At 36.2% G+C, this 19,237-nt stretch overlaps 2 protein-coding genes across 4 annotated transcripts in view; one reads left to right on the top strand and one right to left on the bottom strand.

Annotated features, from left to right (window-relative positions):
- Positions 1-954: 954 nt before the first annotated feature.
- Tyw3 (tRNA-yW synthesizing protein 3 homolog) lies at positions 955-17,649 on the bottom strand. Its single transcript, XM_046443161.2, has 6 exons — positions 17,282-17,649; positions 14,522-14,602; positions 12,507-12,605; positions 10,243-10,314; positions 8,121-8,254; positions 955-1,408 (listed from the first exon to the last, which is right to left on the bottom strand). Exons 1-6 carry the CDS (start codon positions 17,492-17,494, stop codon positions 1,192-1,194), a joined length of 816 nt encoding a protein of 271 aa, XP_046299117.1. The 5' UTR covers positions 17,495-17,649; the 3' UTR covers positions 955-1,191.
- The window catches only part of Cryz (crystallin zeta), a 26,473-nt gene continuing 24,820 nt past the window's right edge, over positions 17,585-19,237 (top strand). For 2 of the 3 annotated variants that reach the window (XM_046443153.2, XM_046443155.2), the window contains exon 1: positions 17,585-17,722. The gene's annotated coding sequence lies outside the window, so the exon portion shown is untranslated. Of the gene's footprint in view, positions 17,723-18,308; positions 18,415-19,237 lie in introns of those variants that run through there. The other variant, XM_046443158.2, reaches the window with a different exon arrangement.

Raw genomic sequence — 19,237 nt, 5'->3', positions numbered from 1 at the left:
AAGAGCAGTTCAAAGGAATAAGAGAGTAAAGAAAAACCTTAAACTAACTTTAGAACTGCCTCAACATCACCCCTGATTTTATTGAAGACAATAAATGTCTATAAAATCAATCTGTTTTAAAAATATAAAATGCTGTCAGAAGACAAGTATCAGGGGTGCAATTCAAATATAATTGACCTAAGACATATAAATTATAAAATTTTAGGAAATGCCAGAATCGTTACTCAATGTTTACTATGGTATATAATTTTTTTCTTATAATTTTATTTTATGCCTTATTTGTTCTATAACTACCTACTAATTTCTTTTTAAATATATAATTTTTTGAATTGGCATCTTTTGAAATTACAATATAAAATCATCTTTATTTTATAATGAAAATAGTAATATGTGCATTTAATGGTCTAATAGTAAATATTTTCACGTTTTTTAACTTGATCCTGTCAATAGTCCTCTAGTGTACACAGAATTACTATTATGCAGAAGAGGAAATGGAAGTCCTTAGAAATTAGGTGGTTTGCTCAAGGACCTCCAACTTCTGTTAGCAGTCAGAATTCATACTTGAGATGTCTGATCCTTACAATTTTCCATAGTACCTTTGTTTTGTCAGTCTATCAGCATTTCTGATCAATCTTCATGAAAAACTATACCTATGTGTTTCAGAGACTGTGCCAGGGGCAAGCTCTGGTTTGTGAGAAATAATGGGGAAAGAGGGAAAGGGGCATCAGTTGTTCTATTGACACAGTTAAGAGAGAGGAAAAAACCTTGCCAATGGATTCCATGGCAACAGAAACGAACTCTAACCTTCCTCCCAAAGCTAGAGATTTTAAAGTTAAAATTTTTAAAAAGGTTACCATGATTTTTACTCAAATGTCCATGATGGTGAGGTTGTCTCGAAAGGAGACTATACTTAGTTTTCCTACTTTGTAGAAGTAGTCATTGAAACAAAGAAAGCAGCATTAAAAATCATAATTTTATTTTTGCAATGATTATGACTGAAAAATGCAGTAATTCATGAGCAAACATACAAGAAAAAGTCACAGAAGCTTATAAAATGGTTTTCTCTCAAACAGAGAAATTAAATCTTGCTTTTCTGAATGGCTGATATCAACCAGCTAAAATACTCTTATAAAGAGCAACTTTATAACACCTATTAGGAACATTATTTTACTAATACACTTCAGAAACAAATCAGTAATCTTTGGGGAAGATAGCAACATTGATTCCTGGGTCATTGTCATCATCAATTTCAGGTTCTTTATCATTTTCTTCAGGGATACATTTGCCACGTAGTTTTTCTGGGTTTCTCTTTTTCTTAGGAGTACAGAATGGGTTATTTTTCTCTTTGATCTTGGTATGTGAGTTAGTTGTTTCTCTCTCCAAAGCAAGCTGTAGACAGTTGTAAAACCTGTAAAGAATTAAAGTACTACTATTATATCTATATAGTCTGAAAGTGAATGATGAAAGCACACATAGATTTTGTAAATTACACAAATTTGACAATGTCCTAGGTTAGCTTTATAAATATTAAGTAAATCAAAGAAAAAAATATGCTTCCTGCTTTTATCACTGTTTAATTAGGGGAAAAAAATGCTTTCAGTTCTTTAAGAACAATTCTAAAAATTGGAATGGAATCATCCATCTCTCAACACCCTCTATCCAACCTCAATTTCCATTCTATTCTGAATGTAGGAATCAAGCAAAGGCGGTTAGGAACCCTGAATATTATTATTTTATTTTAAAAAATCATACATGTAAGAAGATCACTTTAGAGTTTGAACACCTTTACATAGATATACCGCTATTAATATTTTTTCTTTCCAATTTATTAATGTAGTCTGTATTCATGTATTTAAAGACATAAAACTGTTGCATTTTTACACAATTATATTACATATAAAGTTTTACATTGCTTTTTCAAATTTAACGTTTATTGAGAACATTTTCCATTTCATCAAATGAACTACAAAATACTTTTTAATAATAGTATAACATCATGCTATCCAGATATGCCTTTATTTTCAAATTTTTCCTAACACAAACAACAATGTAAAAACCTTTTGGAAAATGATTTGATCCAAGTTTCTATCCATTACTTAGAATAGATACCTAAATAATCACATTGTTAAAGGGTATGCACATTTTAAGGCACTTGATAAAATACTGTCTGTTTTCCAGATGGATGGTCAAAAACATATGCTTCTAATAGCAGTACTTGAGACAGGCCACTTCACTCACAGATTAAATATTACCATCAAAGAACATGCCTTACTTTAATGATAGATTAATATGGTATCTCATTATTTTAATTTTCATCTCTGTTTATTAGTGACATTATTACATTTGTTTATTAGTTATTTGAACATTTTTAGACAAATTGTTCTTTTATTTTCCATTGGAGTTTTAGTGTTACATTTTTGAGTAAATCACTGAGTTTTGATTTCCTCATTTATAAAACTGGATAATATCATGTGCCTAGCAGCGTTGTCAGAAGATCACAGATGAGACAGGTAAGTATCTAGCACAGTGCCTGGCACAGAGTTTTTAATAATGACTATTTTTAAATAATATAGATGTCATGAAACGTCTATCTTGTTTTCTGTTATATTCTTAGCATGCAGTACAGGGTTGGCAAACTCAATGACAAAGTGCTGGAAAAAAATGAATGAATAACTACTGAATAAAAAAGGTAGATGTATATTATCCTAGGTTCCCAATTAGAATGATCTGGAAGTTGGAAATTCCCATGCCATTGTAGTGATCCCATTTTACTCATGTATTCTATTATAACGGGATTACAACTGGAAAATTTTGACTATAGAATATATTATTGTATTGATCAATTTTCTTTTCTTTAATTTAAGGAACAGGCAAGATTCTACTTGGACAAACTCTAAAGCCCAAATCGATCCAAAAATTCCCAAATGCTCCACACAACTATAATAAATGACAAGATTACTATATGTCCTGTCCCTGTTTTAGGAACACATGCACTCACCACTGTATACTCTGATATCCAGTACTATGCATGGTATATGATAGGTACTCAATAAATATTTCTTCAATGACCAAGTCAATCTCAAAGAAGGAGGTGTAGTTAAAGGAGAAAGACAGAAATATTGACAAATAACATTTTGGGGCCTTGTCCCACAGTAACTAATTTTTATTTAATACACTATTTATATGCAACTGAAACTCCTCCAATCATCATTTCCCCTCCTCCTCCCAAGTGCAGACTGCTTATCTTTCTTGTTTTTTTAAGGTCAGTTAGAGAACCAATTAAAATAAAAAGCTAAAAATTTGGCTTCTGAATTAGGAACACGTTCTTGAGGAAATCATTCAAAAATACAAAAACAAAAACAAAAAACAGTTCTGATGTGGTATGTATTTGAATTTTAACCATTTAAGCAATAGCATTTTACTTAAAAACAACATAGGTCTGTGGTAGGCCCGTGGCAGGTACTGAAAACACAGGTGAGAGATATATGTGGTCTGTGGTTACATCTCAAGGAGCCCTTGGATCATCAGGAGCTGCAGAGTTGTAAGGCCACATTCAATATGCCATGAGAAAGATAAGATGAAGTAGGAGCACCTGGAAGCACACTGCTCCAACTGTATATGGGATATTACACATTAGAAGCCACAGTCCAGGGGCAGAATCCTGGAGAACAATGTTTAACTAAATGGTATTTAAAAAAAAAAAAAGAGAGAGAGAGAGAGAGAAATCCACAGGGAAGCTAAGAAGCACCAAAAGCAGAAAGGAAAGCAGCAAAGTGATGTAACAGAAATTCTTCCTCCTCTTATCCTTTAGGTAAATCAAGCCATTCATGGATACCCATTCATGGCTTAGGTATTGCCACCCCTTTTTCTTTACCTGTACTCTGGTTTTCTACCTATCATGCAATTCCCGCTTCTCTACGGCTCCTCATATAAAAATCCTAAACTTTAAGGCCTACCTCACTGATTTCTCCCATAAGGTTTTCTTTGATTACGCTTTTCTGCACAAATGAATTTAACTGTTTCTCTTTTGAAATCCTAGAGTATTCTATGCATTTATTGGGGTACTTGCCACTTTCCAGGTTGAATAGTTTTTTGTGTGCATTCATGAACTCATAATTATGCTACTTATGCTACTTATATAGGCTGTCCAAGCAGGATCCATTTTGGATTCTTCTCTGAATTTCAGTGCCTAGCAGTTCTTCAAATTTTATAGTTCTGTGTGTAATACTTGTTGGAAAAAACTAATACTTATTTATCCTCACCCAATCTATCGCCTTTATGATGGGATAAAGTCTACTCTGGAAATACCTTGTATACTTGCTGTCAAGAACCAAATACATCTACCTGGAAGAGACTGAGAACAGAGCTAGGCTGGGATACCCAAAAAGTTCACATGGAAGAATTGGAGAGCAATTGTGATTTTTAAAAAAAAGGATGGCCCAATTTCATCAGCCCATTACTCAGTCATTTACTTATCAATATTAAAAATCAACCATTGGTTAACCCAAAATAACCCAAATGCAAGAACTAAAACTATAAAACTCTGGGAAAAATAGGGGGAAAGCTTTATGACACTGAATCTGGAAATGATTTCTTGAGTATGAGACTAAAATCACAGGCAACAAAAGAAAAAATACATACACTGGATTTCATAAAAATGTATAACTTTTATACACTAAAGAATACTATCAAGAAAGTGAAAAACTGAAACAGTAGTTGGAAAAAAAAGTGAAAAGGCAACTCAAAAAAGTGAGTAAAATATGTGCAAATCATATATCTGATAACAGACTAATAATATCCAGAACAGATAAAGAACTCCAATGACGCAACAACAAAAAACCAAACAACTGTTTAAAAAAGGCAAAGGACTTGAATAGATATTTCTCCAAAGATAGACAGATGGTCAATAAACACATGAAATGATGCTAAGCATCAATAATTACTAGGGAAATGCAAAGCAAGACTATATGAGATACCACTTCACATTCACCCTACTATGATTACTATTATTTAAATATCAGAAAATAAAAAAATATCAGCCAAGATACGGTTTCAATTTCTCATTAATGGTGGTAATGTAAAATGGCACAGCTGCTATCATAAACAGTATTGGGGATCTTAAAAACATGTCAAATTACCATGACTGGGAATTGCATTCTGGGTATATACCCAAAAGAATTGAAAGCAGGGACTTATACAGATATCTGGACACTGATGTTCAGAGTACCATAGCATTATTCACAATAGCTAAAGGTGGAAACAGTCCAAATGTTCACGACTGATAAATGGATTAACAATATGCAGTCTATTAATACAATGAAGTATTATCACCTTAAACAGAAGTAAAATTCTGATATGTGCTACAGCATAAAGACATGAAGACATTACATCATGAAGACATTAGCTAAGTGAAACAAGCCAGACATTAAAAAAAAAAAAGGACAAATATTCTATGATCTCAATTATATGAAGTACCTACGATAGTCAAATTCAGGGCCAGAAAACAGATTAGTATTTACTAGGGGCTGGGAGTTTGCAGAATTGGGAGTTATTGTTTAAGTGGTACAAAGTTTCTATTTAGGATGATGAAAAAGTTCTAGAAATGGATAGTGACAACGGTTGCATACAATGTGAATGTACTTAATGCCACTGGATAAAATTGTAAATTTCATGTTATACATATCTTACCACAGTTAAAAGAGTTAAAAAAAACCAACCACTGGAAGTAGATTCAATTACTCTTTTAGATTTCTTTATTCTTAACAATATTATATGCCAATATATTTAGCTCTTTTATTCTATGTTTTAGCTAACATTTTCTTATTATATAGTTGATGAAAAGGAGAGCATGGTTAATTTCATTCTACTTATAGCCAAATGGTGGTTTCATCTGATCCATGCCCTGACCTCTTATTAACAGACACAAAGAAAGCCTTCCTCTTGTAGTTAGTAAAAAGATCTTCAGGCTTCCTATGTCTCACCTGGAAATCATTATGTATGAAATTATCATACTGTGTCTGGTGTTAGTCCCTGTCTCTCCCAGTCTCCAAATCGGCAGTTTGCTGCAACTTGCAGGCCTGTCTTGCCCAGCTCCAGAAACCACAGGAAGTCAGCTGTTCCTGCTGGATAAATCTCTTCCCACTGACAAGGGGCTTGGGACTTTTTTTTTTTTTTTTTAAACAAATAAGATCTTTTTCTATTAAATATTATAGTAGAAAAAAATATTTTCTATTAACTTTGATCTCTATGTTTCCAGAATATCTCTTGCTGCTGAAGTGTTACACATTTTATATATTAGTATATTTTTGAGTTTTTGCAATTCTCTTAGAGATATCTGAGTTGCAAAACTGGTCCTATGACAAAACATTTTTAGTATTCCCCATTGATTGCCTAACTCATCACCTCCAGTGTTTATTATTTCTTCTCTTTTCAACATCAGAAGAGTAACTCTTCTTCTGCATTTGGTTGAATGTACAGCTGTTCCCAAGGGAGCTCCCTAATTTGTTCACACTTTTTGAATTCACATGTAATCTTCTAATCAGTATCTTAAGACACTTTTACCCTTCTTTAATTTTTCCCTGATTTTATATGATGAGCATGGCTCTCTTGATAGCAGCATGCATACTATAATCTCAAAACATTTTTGAGTCAATGGATTTAAAGCATAATTTGATTTTATAGTTGGTGAACGTGGCTCAATTAACTTCACCAGGTGTATAGTTAGTTGATCTTGAGCTATATTTATCATCTTGTTGAAATTCAAGTAAGGAAACAGAGAAAACTGATTTGCTACCTCCTACATTTTAACAAACAGTCTCACCAGATTACTATCTATCAAATGTAGTAAACTTTTGGAATGGTACCAATAAGTATCTACATATATCTCAAACCTGTATTCTAGTGGAGTGGGGAACTATTCTTCTGTAGATTAGCTGAAATCATCACTTGAGTTAGAATACTTGCTCTTTGTGGCCAGGTTTTTATGGTCAGATTTTCTCTGCCAGGGTTCAGTTAGAAAATTAAGTCCTAATACTCTAAGACATCACTGTATGTAATGAATCAACTTCTCTCAGTATGTCTAAAATAGTACTTGATACATATCATACCTGGGAGAATTGAGAAACAATCTCTTGATTAATTTATGAATTCTATGGTTCAAATGAGGATCCCCAATTGAGAAAGTCTGGATGGTGGTACTGATGTGGTTACTCTCCATGAGCTAATGAAGAATAAGGGCTATCCTATTCTGAGAGAGTCCATCACATGACAGGGAGGCCAGCCATGTGCACATGTGATCAAATGAATTCTAACAATTGTTCTTTAAGGTACGTACTTCTCTCAAATTACAGATTAAAAAAAAAAACCTCTTTCACTGGGTTACAATGCTACCATTGTCACTTCTAGTCTCAGCTATTTCAGAAAAGTTCTAGATATTAAAGAATTTTAATCAGGCAAGTTAAGCAATAGGATTCCTCTCGACTTCACAGAAATGATTCTAATTATGATGTGGAGAATCACTGGCAAAGAGACATACTAGAAAATGTTGAGGAAAAAAGTTAAAATAAGAATTTCACTTGTCAGAAAGTGAAGTTAAAGAACAAAAGTATATAAGATGTGAATAGACAGCTGTACTCCTTCCTGGCTGTATAATTATGGCAATTCTAGATTGCATCTGTGACAAGAGTAGGGAATTAAACTGGCTAGAGGTGTAAAAAACTTGTCAAACAAAAAACCCAGGCTATACTCCTCAGAGGGAGATTCCAGGTAATCTCTGGTGGGTCACAAGCAGGGCAAGTGAGCGCATCTTTCCCGGCTGCCTTAACTATCAGTTATGGTTCCTGTTGCTAGTGGGCTCTTTCCTAAATGATTACAGTTCTCTCCTTAATGCCTGTTTCTGGTGGTCACATGTTCAGCTGCCTTTATGTTCCATTTGGTTCCTAATCTATTCTGACCTATTCTCATCTATTACTTTGATTGTCTTTTAATTATTTATGATAAGGCTAGACATAGTCAAGCAGTTGAGATTATAAAAACTTGAGATATAATGATGGTGTGAATTAATATTTTCAAGGATGACCTAGGCATATTAATAATACCATAAAAATATCTAATTAGTATACCTTTCAATTCTTTTCTTGTTTTCCTCCATTTTCTGGTTTGCTATATTTAACAGGAATTCAATATATTCTTCTGTCACCATCAATTTTCCCTTATGGCTTAATGGAACTTCTAAACCATGTGTACTCCGGACAGCCTAGGGGGAAAAACAATTGAGATATGAAGACTTTATAATCTCTATACAATGAAGATAACTAAAGAAAAGTCCCAATCAGGCCTTAACTAAAGAAAAGTCCCAGTCAGGCCTTAGTTTGAACATAGCTTAGTTCCATTTCAGCATGTAAGTCTTTGGTATAAATTAGCTGAACACAGTTGAACCAAAGAAGATTAAATAGATTTTCCAATCATATACAGTCATTTCTAAAGAAAGCTTTCTACATATTATCTTTCAGAGAAGCAGATACTATCAAAGAATCCAATAACTTTGAACAGTTTCAGTCTAACTATGGCTTAGAAAGCTGCTTTCCTAATGCCTTAGCGTTGCCAATCTTAGTAACCCTGCTGATGAAACAGTTCACATATTCTAAGTAGATCCTAACACCGGAGAGATGTTAAGAAAAACAGCAACAAAAACTATTACGAGGAGTAAAATTCATTTAATGACTCTTTACTGAACATCTGTACTATTCCAGGCCTCCCATAAGGTGAGAAGAGACCAGAGGATTTGAGTCTTCTAAGGACTCACACCTTAGAATAGAAAATAGTAAGTGAACAAAGAATTGCCAGGCAACTTAAGCAGTATGATAAAGAAACATGTATGCACACATACGAGCTCACACACACAATGCTAGCAAAAAGGTAGAAGAGGAACCACTAATTAAGGCTGAGGACTCAGCTTTATGGAAAAGGGTAAGTGCAATTGCACCAGACATAGAAAAGGGGAAGGGGGTGTTCCAGTCAGAGGAAGAACTTTTCTGTAGGCACTGAGCCATGGGAGAGCCTAAAGCCTTTGGGAAACATCTAATAGCTCCATATGGCTGGAGTATAAGTGTGCTGGAAGAAGATGAGCAAAAATACACAGACATAAGATGACCTGAATATCAGAGAAAATATCTGGAGACCCTGATTTTTTTAGAAGGGGGATTTTGACAGTGTTGGTTGCAGGGACTAGGACAAAACCTGGAATAGGAAAGCCAGTCAAAAGACAAATGTAAAAAGACTGAGGTGAGGAATAATGAGGGCTGAAGCCAGGGCAGAGGGCCTGGGGTGGAGAAATGAGAGGGAGAAGTAACAGGACTCCTAACTAATTAGATACAGAAGACAAAGGAGAGAAAGTGGGAAAATGGCTGTGTGGAGTCAGGTGAGGACACAAACCAGTACTGAGGGCTTTGATTTTCTATTTATTCAGGCTTTGCAGGTGTTTTCTTTCATGGGCCTACCCTATTTGGGAAATAGGCTATTTGTTAAAAATAGATTTTAAAAACTCTAGGGAGCTAGAATAGAGGATAATCTGAAACAATTCAAAAACAAACAAGACATCCCATGCCAAACAGTGAATACCACAGTAGATCAAAATTGGGCAAAATAACTATGGGTTGGCTTGGCCATGAAAAGATAGAAAATGTGGGACTAAGGGCTTTAAAGATCATCTAGCCAGGGGCCAGCAAATATGTTCTGTGAAATGACAGGGAGTAAATATTTTTGACTTTGTGGGCCATTCAGTATCTGTCACAATTACTCAATTCTGTTGCTGTGGCACAAAAGCAACTTTGACCAATAATTAATCCATAAACATAGTGGAATCTGGCTCCCTGTGGACTAGATTTGGCCCTAGTTCAGTAGTTCAATGAAGCTCTGACAAAACTGAGAAAATTCAAATGCTGAGGGATTAAGTGAGTTTGCATGAGTTCATGTGGCATAACTGGGGCCCAGTGGTATCAACAGAGAGGACTTTAGACTCCTCTGTGGTTCTTGTCATTATACCATGGTACTTATTAAAGCAGATCTTGACTGCTCAGGATGAGAACAGAAATCAAGCTTAAAGTAAGCAAAGAGAATTATAACATAAGACCTCAAATGTAAATCTAAACTCTGAAATTTGCCATTTAGAACAGAATATGTTCCTGAATAAAATGGCAATAAAATTTGTACTAAAAAACTGCTTTGTGCCAAAATGCATCTTACCAACATAATTTTTCCTCTCTTTCCCACCGTAATGCCAGAGTTTCTGAAGCCAGAATCAATTGCCACTGAATGCTGTAAGAAAATAAAACTTGTTAAATTCTGACACTCTAGCTAATCGGATCATCTATTCAGTTGCATAAGTGACAGAAACATAAATGACCCCAAAACTTATTAAGGTTATTTGGCTACATGGACTACGCTTACAAGTCCTAAGAGCATTCTTATTAGATATACCAGAATATCAATTTTGGAAGTGTCATTGAAAGAATAAAACTAGAATTCAATAAAATAGAGACATTTGGCTAGTAATTGTTTATATAAAGCAGAAAATCACATACACACACACACACACACACACACATCAATCCTTCCTATAACCATGTCGTTTAAAAGTAAATAAAAAATTCTTTTAAATGAGTTAAATGTTTTCTCTAAGTAAAAACAGATTATCTCAGTTTCATTTCTAAAAAAAACTTTGTTGAAATAATATGAGTAAAGCATATAAAGCACAAAAATTTTGATCTTGTGGGTTGACTAAGTTACTTTATCAGTCTCTAAATGTTTCTGTATGGGGCCCTTGGGACTAAATGTGGGCCTCTTCTTTACTCCAGCTCAGGAGTTTAATCAGGAATGATTTTGTCCCCTGGGGTAAGTTTGACAGGGTCTGAAGACACTGTTGCTCCTCTGAGTTCCAAAATTCTACCCAAAAGCCAATTTGAAATTTTGATGTGTTATTATGGACTGAATTGTGTTCATAGAGTTTAAAATTCATATGCTGAAGCCCAAGTTCCCATTGTGACGAGATTTGGAGATAGGGCCTTTAAGTTGTTAATTCAGGTACAAATTTAATAGGACTAGTGTCCTAATTTAATAGGACTGGTGTCCATACCAGGAGAGACATGCCAGTGGTATACACTCACAAAGAAAAGGTTATGAGAGGTAATAGGGGGAAGGTGGCCATCTACTAGCCAAGGAGAAAGGCCTCAAGAGAAACCAATCCTGCAGGCACCTTGATATTTTTACTTTCAGCATTCAGAAATAAATTTTCTTTGTTCTAAGTCACCCAGTCTAATATTTTATTATAGCAGCCTAACAGACAAGTATCTGCATCTAAAACCAGTATCTCAAAGACATTTCAAGTAATTTTTGATTCCCACCCTAACCCACCCTCCCAGGCAACCTCAATAGTTGATTCACTAAAGTATATTTGGAATGTATCTTTTTCCCCTATTTCAGTTCTGTCATTTTAGGCAAGCCACCACCATTTCCCACTTTGATCAATGTGACCAACTGCTAATTTGTTGGAACAGATCTGAGGTTTCAGAACAAATCTCATCAAGCCAGAAAACAATCCAAACCCTTTCTACAAGGCCCTAAGTGACTGGTCCTAGTCTACCTCTCACCTTCTCTTGGTATGCTCTCCCCTTTAGACTTCCTGTTCTTCCTGTTCTGTGAATACATCATGCTCTTTTTTGCTCCTGAAATTTGTAACTATATACTTTAATCTGCTTGGAATATTCATTTACCAGTTAGAGGCTTAGTTCTTTCTGTTCCTTCTAAATCTTAGCTTAAAGAAACCTCTTCAGAGAAGCCTGTGCTAAAGGCCATTCTTTTTATAAACTATTCTCTATCACCAGCCTGTTTTTTCTTTCTGAGGACATTTTGCACCTTGCTGTTACTTTCTTTATTTGCCTGTTCAGGATTTTTTGTTTGTTTGTTTTGTTTTTTGCTATCCCCTCCTCCTTGAGGGAGGAGCCAATGGTCTCTAATCATGTGCCCGACACACTGGGACTCAATGCATTATTGCTAAATAAATGCTTACAACACCATTTAATTTTATATATAAACATATAAAAGGTATAAAAATGAATAGGGAGATGAAACACTTCTGTGTAGCACAACTGAAAAGACGTTTACCTAATACTCAATTAAATGATGAGAAAAATGAAATATTCTTTAGGATGATTTTTAATGTAGTTCCATGGTGTTTTGTCTAAGAACTCAGGAAGCAAAACCAAAAGATACAATGTTGAAGTAAAAATTATAAATAGAAAGGTTAAGGAAGAAAACAGGAAGAACAATTTAGATATTATATTTTGCAAGTGATTATTATGTACTCTTTTTAATAAGAAATAAATAGACTGATCAGATAGATAAATAAATTAATAAACAGTTAAATAAACTACCATCATTATATTTTTATAGGAAGCTGAATGTTTAAAATTCAATCTACCCAGACTTCTAAATTAATTTAAAAGTCTTACCAGCATCTGTGCATCCTGCAACTGCCGACACTGCACATGAAGAACAAATGGTTCAAATTTGAAAACGGCATCACCGTTTGCTTTCTTCAGAGCTACCATCTACATCAATAAAAAGTGATAACATCAGACTCAACTATAGGATCAATAGGTAACACTTTATCTCACATGTAACTTTAATTTTTCCTAGAAATTTTCAGACAAACTCTGCATACTTTGTTTGCAATAACTTTTCATCTGCTTTTTTAATTCTTTCAGCAAAAATTGATTAAATTGCTTATTTTCTGTAAAGTCTCAATTTCCAATTCTCCCATAAACGTTAAAGTAGTAGCTTACTTTATTGAATTCCACAACAGACTTTTTTTTTCTTTTTTAAAAAATGTGATATATGAAAGCTGTGCTACAAGAACTATTTAAATTTGTTTAGATTGAGACAGGACCATATGTGTTCTAAGAGAAGAGTCCAAGCAAATTTGACATCTCCCAATAACTCTGCTTCATATAGAATGTGCTAGTGAACTCACAATTGTATTGCACACATACACAAAATTCAGAGCAAATCCAATATATTCCAGTTCTCTCTGTATTGGGCACAAGTAAACTTTTCTTTCTTGGAATTGCTTAGTTACATATTGTATCAGTGGCCCTCAGGCATGCTCAATTTTTTCTGGATTTCAGACCCCATGGGGCAAGGGTCAGGGTCCTTTTACTTTAGCACAAAGTGGGATATATGGCCAAAATGCCCTGGACAGCTGTGTTATAGATCTGTTAGCCATGGGGCATAATACATGGCAAGGAGTTGGATCTTATACTGTCTTTCTTCTCTTGCTGTAAGTAAACATTATACTACTTAAGTCTACTGTGTGTGTTGTCTGTTCTTAGCAACCTTAAATCATGCACTAGTCTCTTTCCTGTGTGGTACCTACCTGCCTTTTGACCTTGGCTGCACTTGTGTTACAGTCTATCCTGCAGCACAGCCTGACCACTTAGTGAAACATGTAATACTATGTCTGAGCTAGAATTTATACAAGAGAGTTATTATGTCTGTCTGTCAAGCATTCCTAGGTAGCACCCTCCCTCGTTTTCACCATTTGATTCTGGTATGACTGTCAATCATGACCCTGTCATTCATTACTCTCCCTACCATATCAAAGATGTCAAATGTTTATGTTTGATCAAGGACGTATCATTCCACTAGCAAAAATAAAATTGAGCTAAAAGGGAGAACACAGGACAACTCAAGAGTACTTTTCTAGGACTAACATACAAATTTTAGGAAAAGAAAGTTTTTTTCTGCTGGGGTTGCTGGCAGCTCTCATTTCTGCCACAAAGACCATCTGCAGCAGAAAAGATATGGACAAACATGCAGAGAACCAGTACCAAAAAATGAAGACAGAGGGAGTGTCCTGAAGGTAATATTTGAGTACCTGGCCCAACAGTACCTGATTCCATCTTCACCTCTGTCCTTTCTGGATAAATAGATTGTGATTTCTGCATAAGATGGAATTGGATTTCTAAATTCTCTGGATATGAAAAGTTCCCGACTAATACTAACTTATATGAACTCATCTAAACACTTCAATTTAGGGAACTAACTGAGCAGATTTAAAGATTTTCCAAAAGCAATCCTAGTAAGAAATGTATAATTTATTTACATCAGTGAAGCCAGTAATGCAGGGTCAGGGCTAATACCCTTCTCCTTCTACAATTTGTTCCAGGTTACACAATTATTAACCAGCAGAATTGAAAAATTTGGATCTAACCTGTCCAGCATCCATAAACTTTCTATTATGTCCAAAAGATTGTTTTATTGAGCCACAGGAAGTAATGCTAGCATACATATTTATACTTCTATACTTTTATCTCTTAGGACTCAAAAAAGCCATTATAATGAAAGCTTTCTAATCTTCAGCCATTATAATTACGCACATAAATCACCTTGAAAGTTATGTTCTTTTCATATGTATTTAAAGTAACTGTGAATTAAAGTTTTTCTAAATTTGTATATAAGAACTTACCACATCATCTTTTATGCAAGGTATGTGTGTAACTAGTAGCCAGCAACAGTTTTGTTTCTGAACCCCCAAACCATTTATATCCTAAAATAACAAAAAACAGAAATTTAATCGTAAAATATTTATAAAAATAATAAGTATACTGTGTAGTATATTAAGGGCTTTCTTAAGTTAATAATTTGTAAATAATTACTGAAAACAATTCAATGTGTTTTTGGGTAAAGTTAGCCATAAACAAAAATGAACCCAAATAATTTGACCTATGATTTGAAAGGTAAAGGTACTTAATAATTCTCTGAAACATTTTTTGTGAGAAAAGGATTACAATCAGTTTCCATAACAGCATCTGAGATGTGTGATCTTATTTGGCTAGCACTGTATTAACATTTTTTAAAAATTCCTTTTGCAGGATAGTGGTGCCTCAATAATACAAAAGACCTACCACTCTTTACTGATGCCTATGCTGTTCACATTTATAATATTTCCCTGGTCTCTATGGGCATAAATTTATTACTTCTGTAATAGACTTCATGTGCAGCCCAAAAGAGACGTAGGACTGAAATGTCAAAGTTTCAAGAAGGAACACATTTTAACAATGACATAAGAGGACAAACTTTTATTGCAAAATCCTATAAGGTATATACATATTCTACCCTTAAAACACTGCAAAGAAGAGATAGGAAACCACATACACAGAAATCACAGTACTTCTACAAAGTCACTATTTTTTCTTTTTAAAGAGAGAGAGAGAGAGAGAATTTTAATACTTATTTATTTTTTTAGTTTTCGGCGGACACATCTTTGTTTGTATGTGGTGCTGAGGATCGAACCCGGGCCATACATATGCCAGACGAGCGTGCTACCGCTTGAGCCACATCCCCAGCCCCAACAAAGTCAACTATTTTACAATGGGTCTACAGGAGATTGTTCTCTGGCCTTGAACCAGGAGGCAGTATATTCTGAATAACTGTTTTGTTTTCATTGTAAAACTTTATGTGTACAACCTTGTTCCGTACTGGCTGCTATAAATCTTCCCAGACAATGTACGATCCATCTTCACTAAGTTTACAGGATCTAATTGCATGATATGAGCACTAATACAATCTCTGATTTATGTTATCTGTATTTCCTTTATTCAGATTTCCCACTTTTCATTTTTTCTTGTTTCCTTTAGATAAGTTGCTCCAAACCCTTTCTAAAATAAGGCAGAGTAAAAATAAATATAATACACAAAATGGAAAGAGATTCACATAAAGCCTGAGCCAGTCCAGAAGCAGTCATTCCTTAAGTGAGTAGTGTGTATGTGTGTGTGTGTGTGTCTGTTTTTGGGTAAAAAGTGGAAGTTTGGGGAATCATGTCTCAGATTTGTAGAGATGGGGAAAACATTTCAGAAAGAAAAACATGAGTAAAGGCAAAATTGGTAAATACAAAATAATAGTTCGGTTTCTGGGATTAACTTAATATGAAGAGGCATTGTGGAAAACAGAGTTGAAAGGTAGAGATTTGTATTCTCTGATATAAAAAAGTGTGCAATAAAGTTTCAGCATAAATAAATGATAAAAATAATTCTGCTTTAAAAAAGTTTACCTAGCCAGGTATGGTGGCCCCAGACCTGTAATTCCAGCAGCTTGGGAGAATGAGGCAGGAGGATAGCCAAGTTCAAAGCAAATTAGCGAAGGCCCAAGCAACTTAGGGGGAATCCTGTCTTAAAAAAAAGAAAAAATACACACACACACACACACACACACACAGACACATATAAAACACGGTTTGGGGGAGAAAGGAAAACATTGGTTCAGTGACTTGTTTGGAAACTACTGCAAAAATCTAGGTGAGATAGAGTAATAGAAAGAGGGGATGAGAGAGGGTGTGTGGGCAAGAGTGTCAGTGTCTGCATGCAATGGAAGCAATATAAAAACCAACAGGCCTTGAAAACTTGGGAAAACAGCAAATGATCAGTCTATGCTGGACCTAAATAATGAGCCTATGAATATTCTATCTTAGATGCTCTGAATTCAATATTACTAATAAAATGAATACACAACCAAATTTTAAAGCACACAATATGGGTGCGTGATGCTAAATATTTCAAAAGAGTTCCCAGTTCCTTCACACAATTCCTTTAGAGCAGACACTCTTATTTTCCTCAGTTCACGAAACAGAAAGGAGCTGAGTTTAAATAGCTATCCTAAGGTCATATAGCCAATAATTCCAGAAACTGATTTGGATTCTAAGTAGCATCACTCCAAAGCCTGAGAGCTTGAACCTCCTACAATATACTCCCCCCACCCAATCCCTATTACAAAATTACCAGGGCTGTAATAATGCAGAGGGCCGCTAGGAGGCAGTGAGCTCCTTAAACCCGATGACGTTCAACCACGTAGGAGCAAGGATTTGGTAGACCCATTGAGTGAGGGCTCAGGCTTCAAACTCTCCAGGCCTGGAGAAAATCAAATTCTCTAACCCTTTCCACTCAACATAGTTTTCAGGCCATCATTTGTGGACTTGTTACAAATGCACAAAATCAAGCCCTACCCTAGACATACAGAACCAGAATCTGCTTTATTAAAAGACACCCCTCCACCCCGCGCTCCAGGAGATTCATACGCAAAACTGTCTTAGAAGCTCTGGTCTGATACACACATAAAGAAACCGAGACCACCCACCAGAGTAACACGGACTGGGTGTTCCATTGAGTGGGCACAGGGCTTCTAAAGTTGGGTACCAGAGGACAGGCGCTGGAAGGGCACAAAGAAGCCTCACCCCGTCTAGGAGGAGGATGCGGCCAGCGCAGGAGCTGGTGGTGAAAAACTGTTCTCGAGCGTTCAGGAGCTGCACAAGCTCGATCACATCTTCGTCCACACTGCCCTTCCGGCTGAGATCTGCTTTACTCAAACACTGTGCCTTCCATCTCTTGAATTCTGCGCTGCGATCCATGCGTGAGGAATTTAGAGTCCCGGCTCTCCACTTCGGCATTCATCGCTCCTCTCCCTGGAGGCAGCCATATTGAAGCGAACGGTGGCCGGAGATGACCAAACTTCCTTGTCGTGCCGCCCTCGGTAGATTCTCCGGCCCTCCCTGGCAAGTCAAGAGAAGCGCGCCGGCGAGGCGGAGCCTGCAAAAGTTGGAAACTGCCGACCCGCCCCCGTTGTTTTGTAGATTCTGAGGGCGCGCGGGCAAGTTTTAATCCCCACTCTAAAGGCGGTAAGTGGTTTTTAAAAGTCCTCTTAATTGTTCAGCCCGAGAATCCCCGCGACTCTCGTCCAAACTGAACGGTGCTGATTTTGTCTGCACTTTTCTCCTGCCTTGTTCCCTGACAATCAGTGCACCGGGAGCTCGACAGCGAAGCCGTTCCTCTCTAGAAGCCGCAAGTTTTCAGCTGAAAAATCAACTGGGGAGTTTTACCTTTTGGTCCTGGCCGTCTGGCCTGGTTTCCAGTAGGATCAACGTTTGGGATGCTGCACCGAGGGTCGCTGCTGCCCGCCCCCATCCTCCAGCTGGCCTGTCCCTGGGCGGGTGCTACCCTGGGGGACATCTGCAGCTGCGCGCGCCAGTCGGCACAGGCCCTCTGGCACTGCGCGGCTACAGGAGATTGCTCTCCCTAAATTCCCGCAGCTGTAGGTTTCTTAGCGCTCTTAGGGAAGTAAACCTGCTGTCAGGATTGCAGGCTGCCGTTTGGGAAGAAATATATAGTTTTATGTATAAATACATAGTTTTATGTAACCCTCACCTAGAATAATCTTCAAAAGGAAAAAAAAAATCCTATTAACACTTGGCTGTATATTTACAGTTTCAAGAGGAGACTCATCTTAGTGACTCGGGAAGGTTCATTAATGATTGAACCATTCAAAAGCTGAAGTCTGGATTCCTTGTCCACAGCTAATGAAAGTGGCAGTGTGAGTGCCATTGAAGCCACTGTGACTGTTTATTGCATTAGAGACTTCAGTAGCAGATCTCATCTCACACAGCTCTATCCCAACACTGGAGAGCAGCCTGCCCTATTCCATCCAAGACCTTGGAGGGGTTCTGAATTATTAACCGCCTCCCCACTTTACCTTTCCTTATCTAAATGGACCCAGAGATCTAGTGACAAGATTACACATCTGAAAAAAGAATTGCTGACAAACTCCCACCACCCTCCCCATCCCCATTTCTGGGATAAGAAAAGTAAGCAGTATATTTACATGAGTCATTCTTGATCAACAGCAACACGTTTTGTAATAATTGGATCTTTTTTAAGTTTTCACTTTTAATTTTTTTTTGCCAGAATTCTTACTTAATTTTCACCTCTGCTTTTGTCTCATAATGTGCCTTTATTCTGGCTTTATGAATTGCTGTACTTTAACTTTCATTTAAACCATGTGGAAACCAGCATAGCCTGAACACGACCAATGCTAGAAAGAGAATTTTAAGTTTTGTACATCCTAGACTTTTGAAGTATGATTGGCAACTAGTCAGAGGCAAAAATCAGAACCAAAAATTACACTGAGGTAGTCCAAATAATTTTTAAAAGTAGGCATTTGATAAATAGAAAGGCCTGTTTGAGGCACACTTTAATGAAAAAAACAGAAGCAGTGGAAAGCCATGCCTGTCCACTGTGAGTCCACAAATGATTTGCTCTGAATATTCTAAAACTTAGCGTATGCAAGGCTTGTGTAATGGTTAATTTGAATTTTCAACTTGATTGGATTAAGAGATGCTGAAGATTAAGAGGATTAT

The sequence above is a fragment of the Marmota monax genome, unplaced genomic scaffold (assembly GCF_021218885.2).
Source record: "Marmota monax isolate L192 unplaced genomic scaffold, Marmota_monax_Labrador192_F-V1.1 WCK01_AAM20220418_F8-fsc00046, whole genome shotgun sequence".
NCBI lineage: Eukaryota > Metazoa > Chordata > Mammalia > Rodentia > Sciuridae > Marmota > Marmota monax.
The sequence above is the reverse complement of the archived record's forward strand: the minus strand, read 5'-3'. Positions and strand labels throughout refer to the sequence as shown.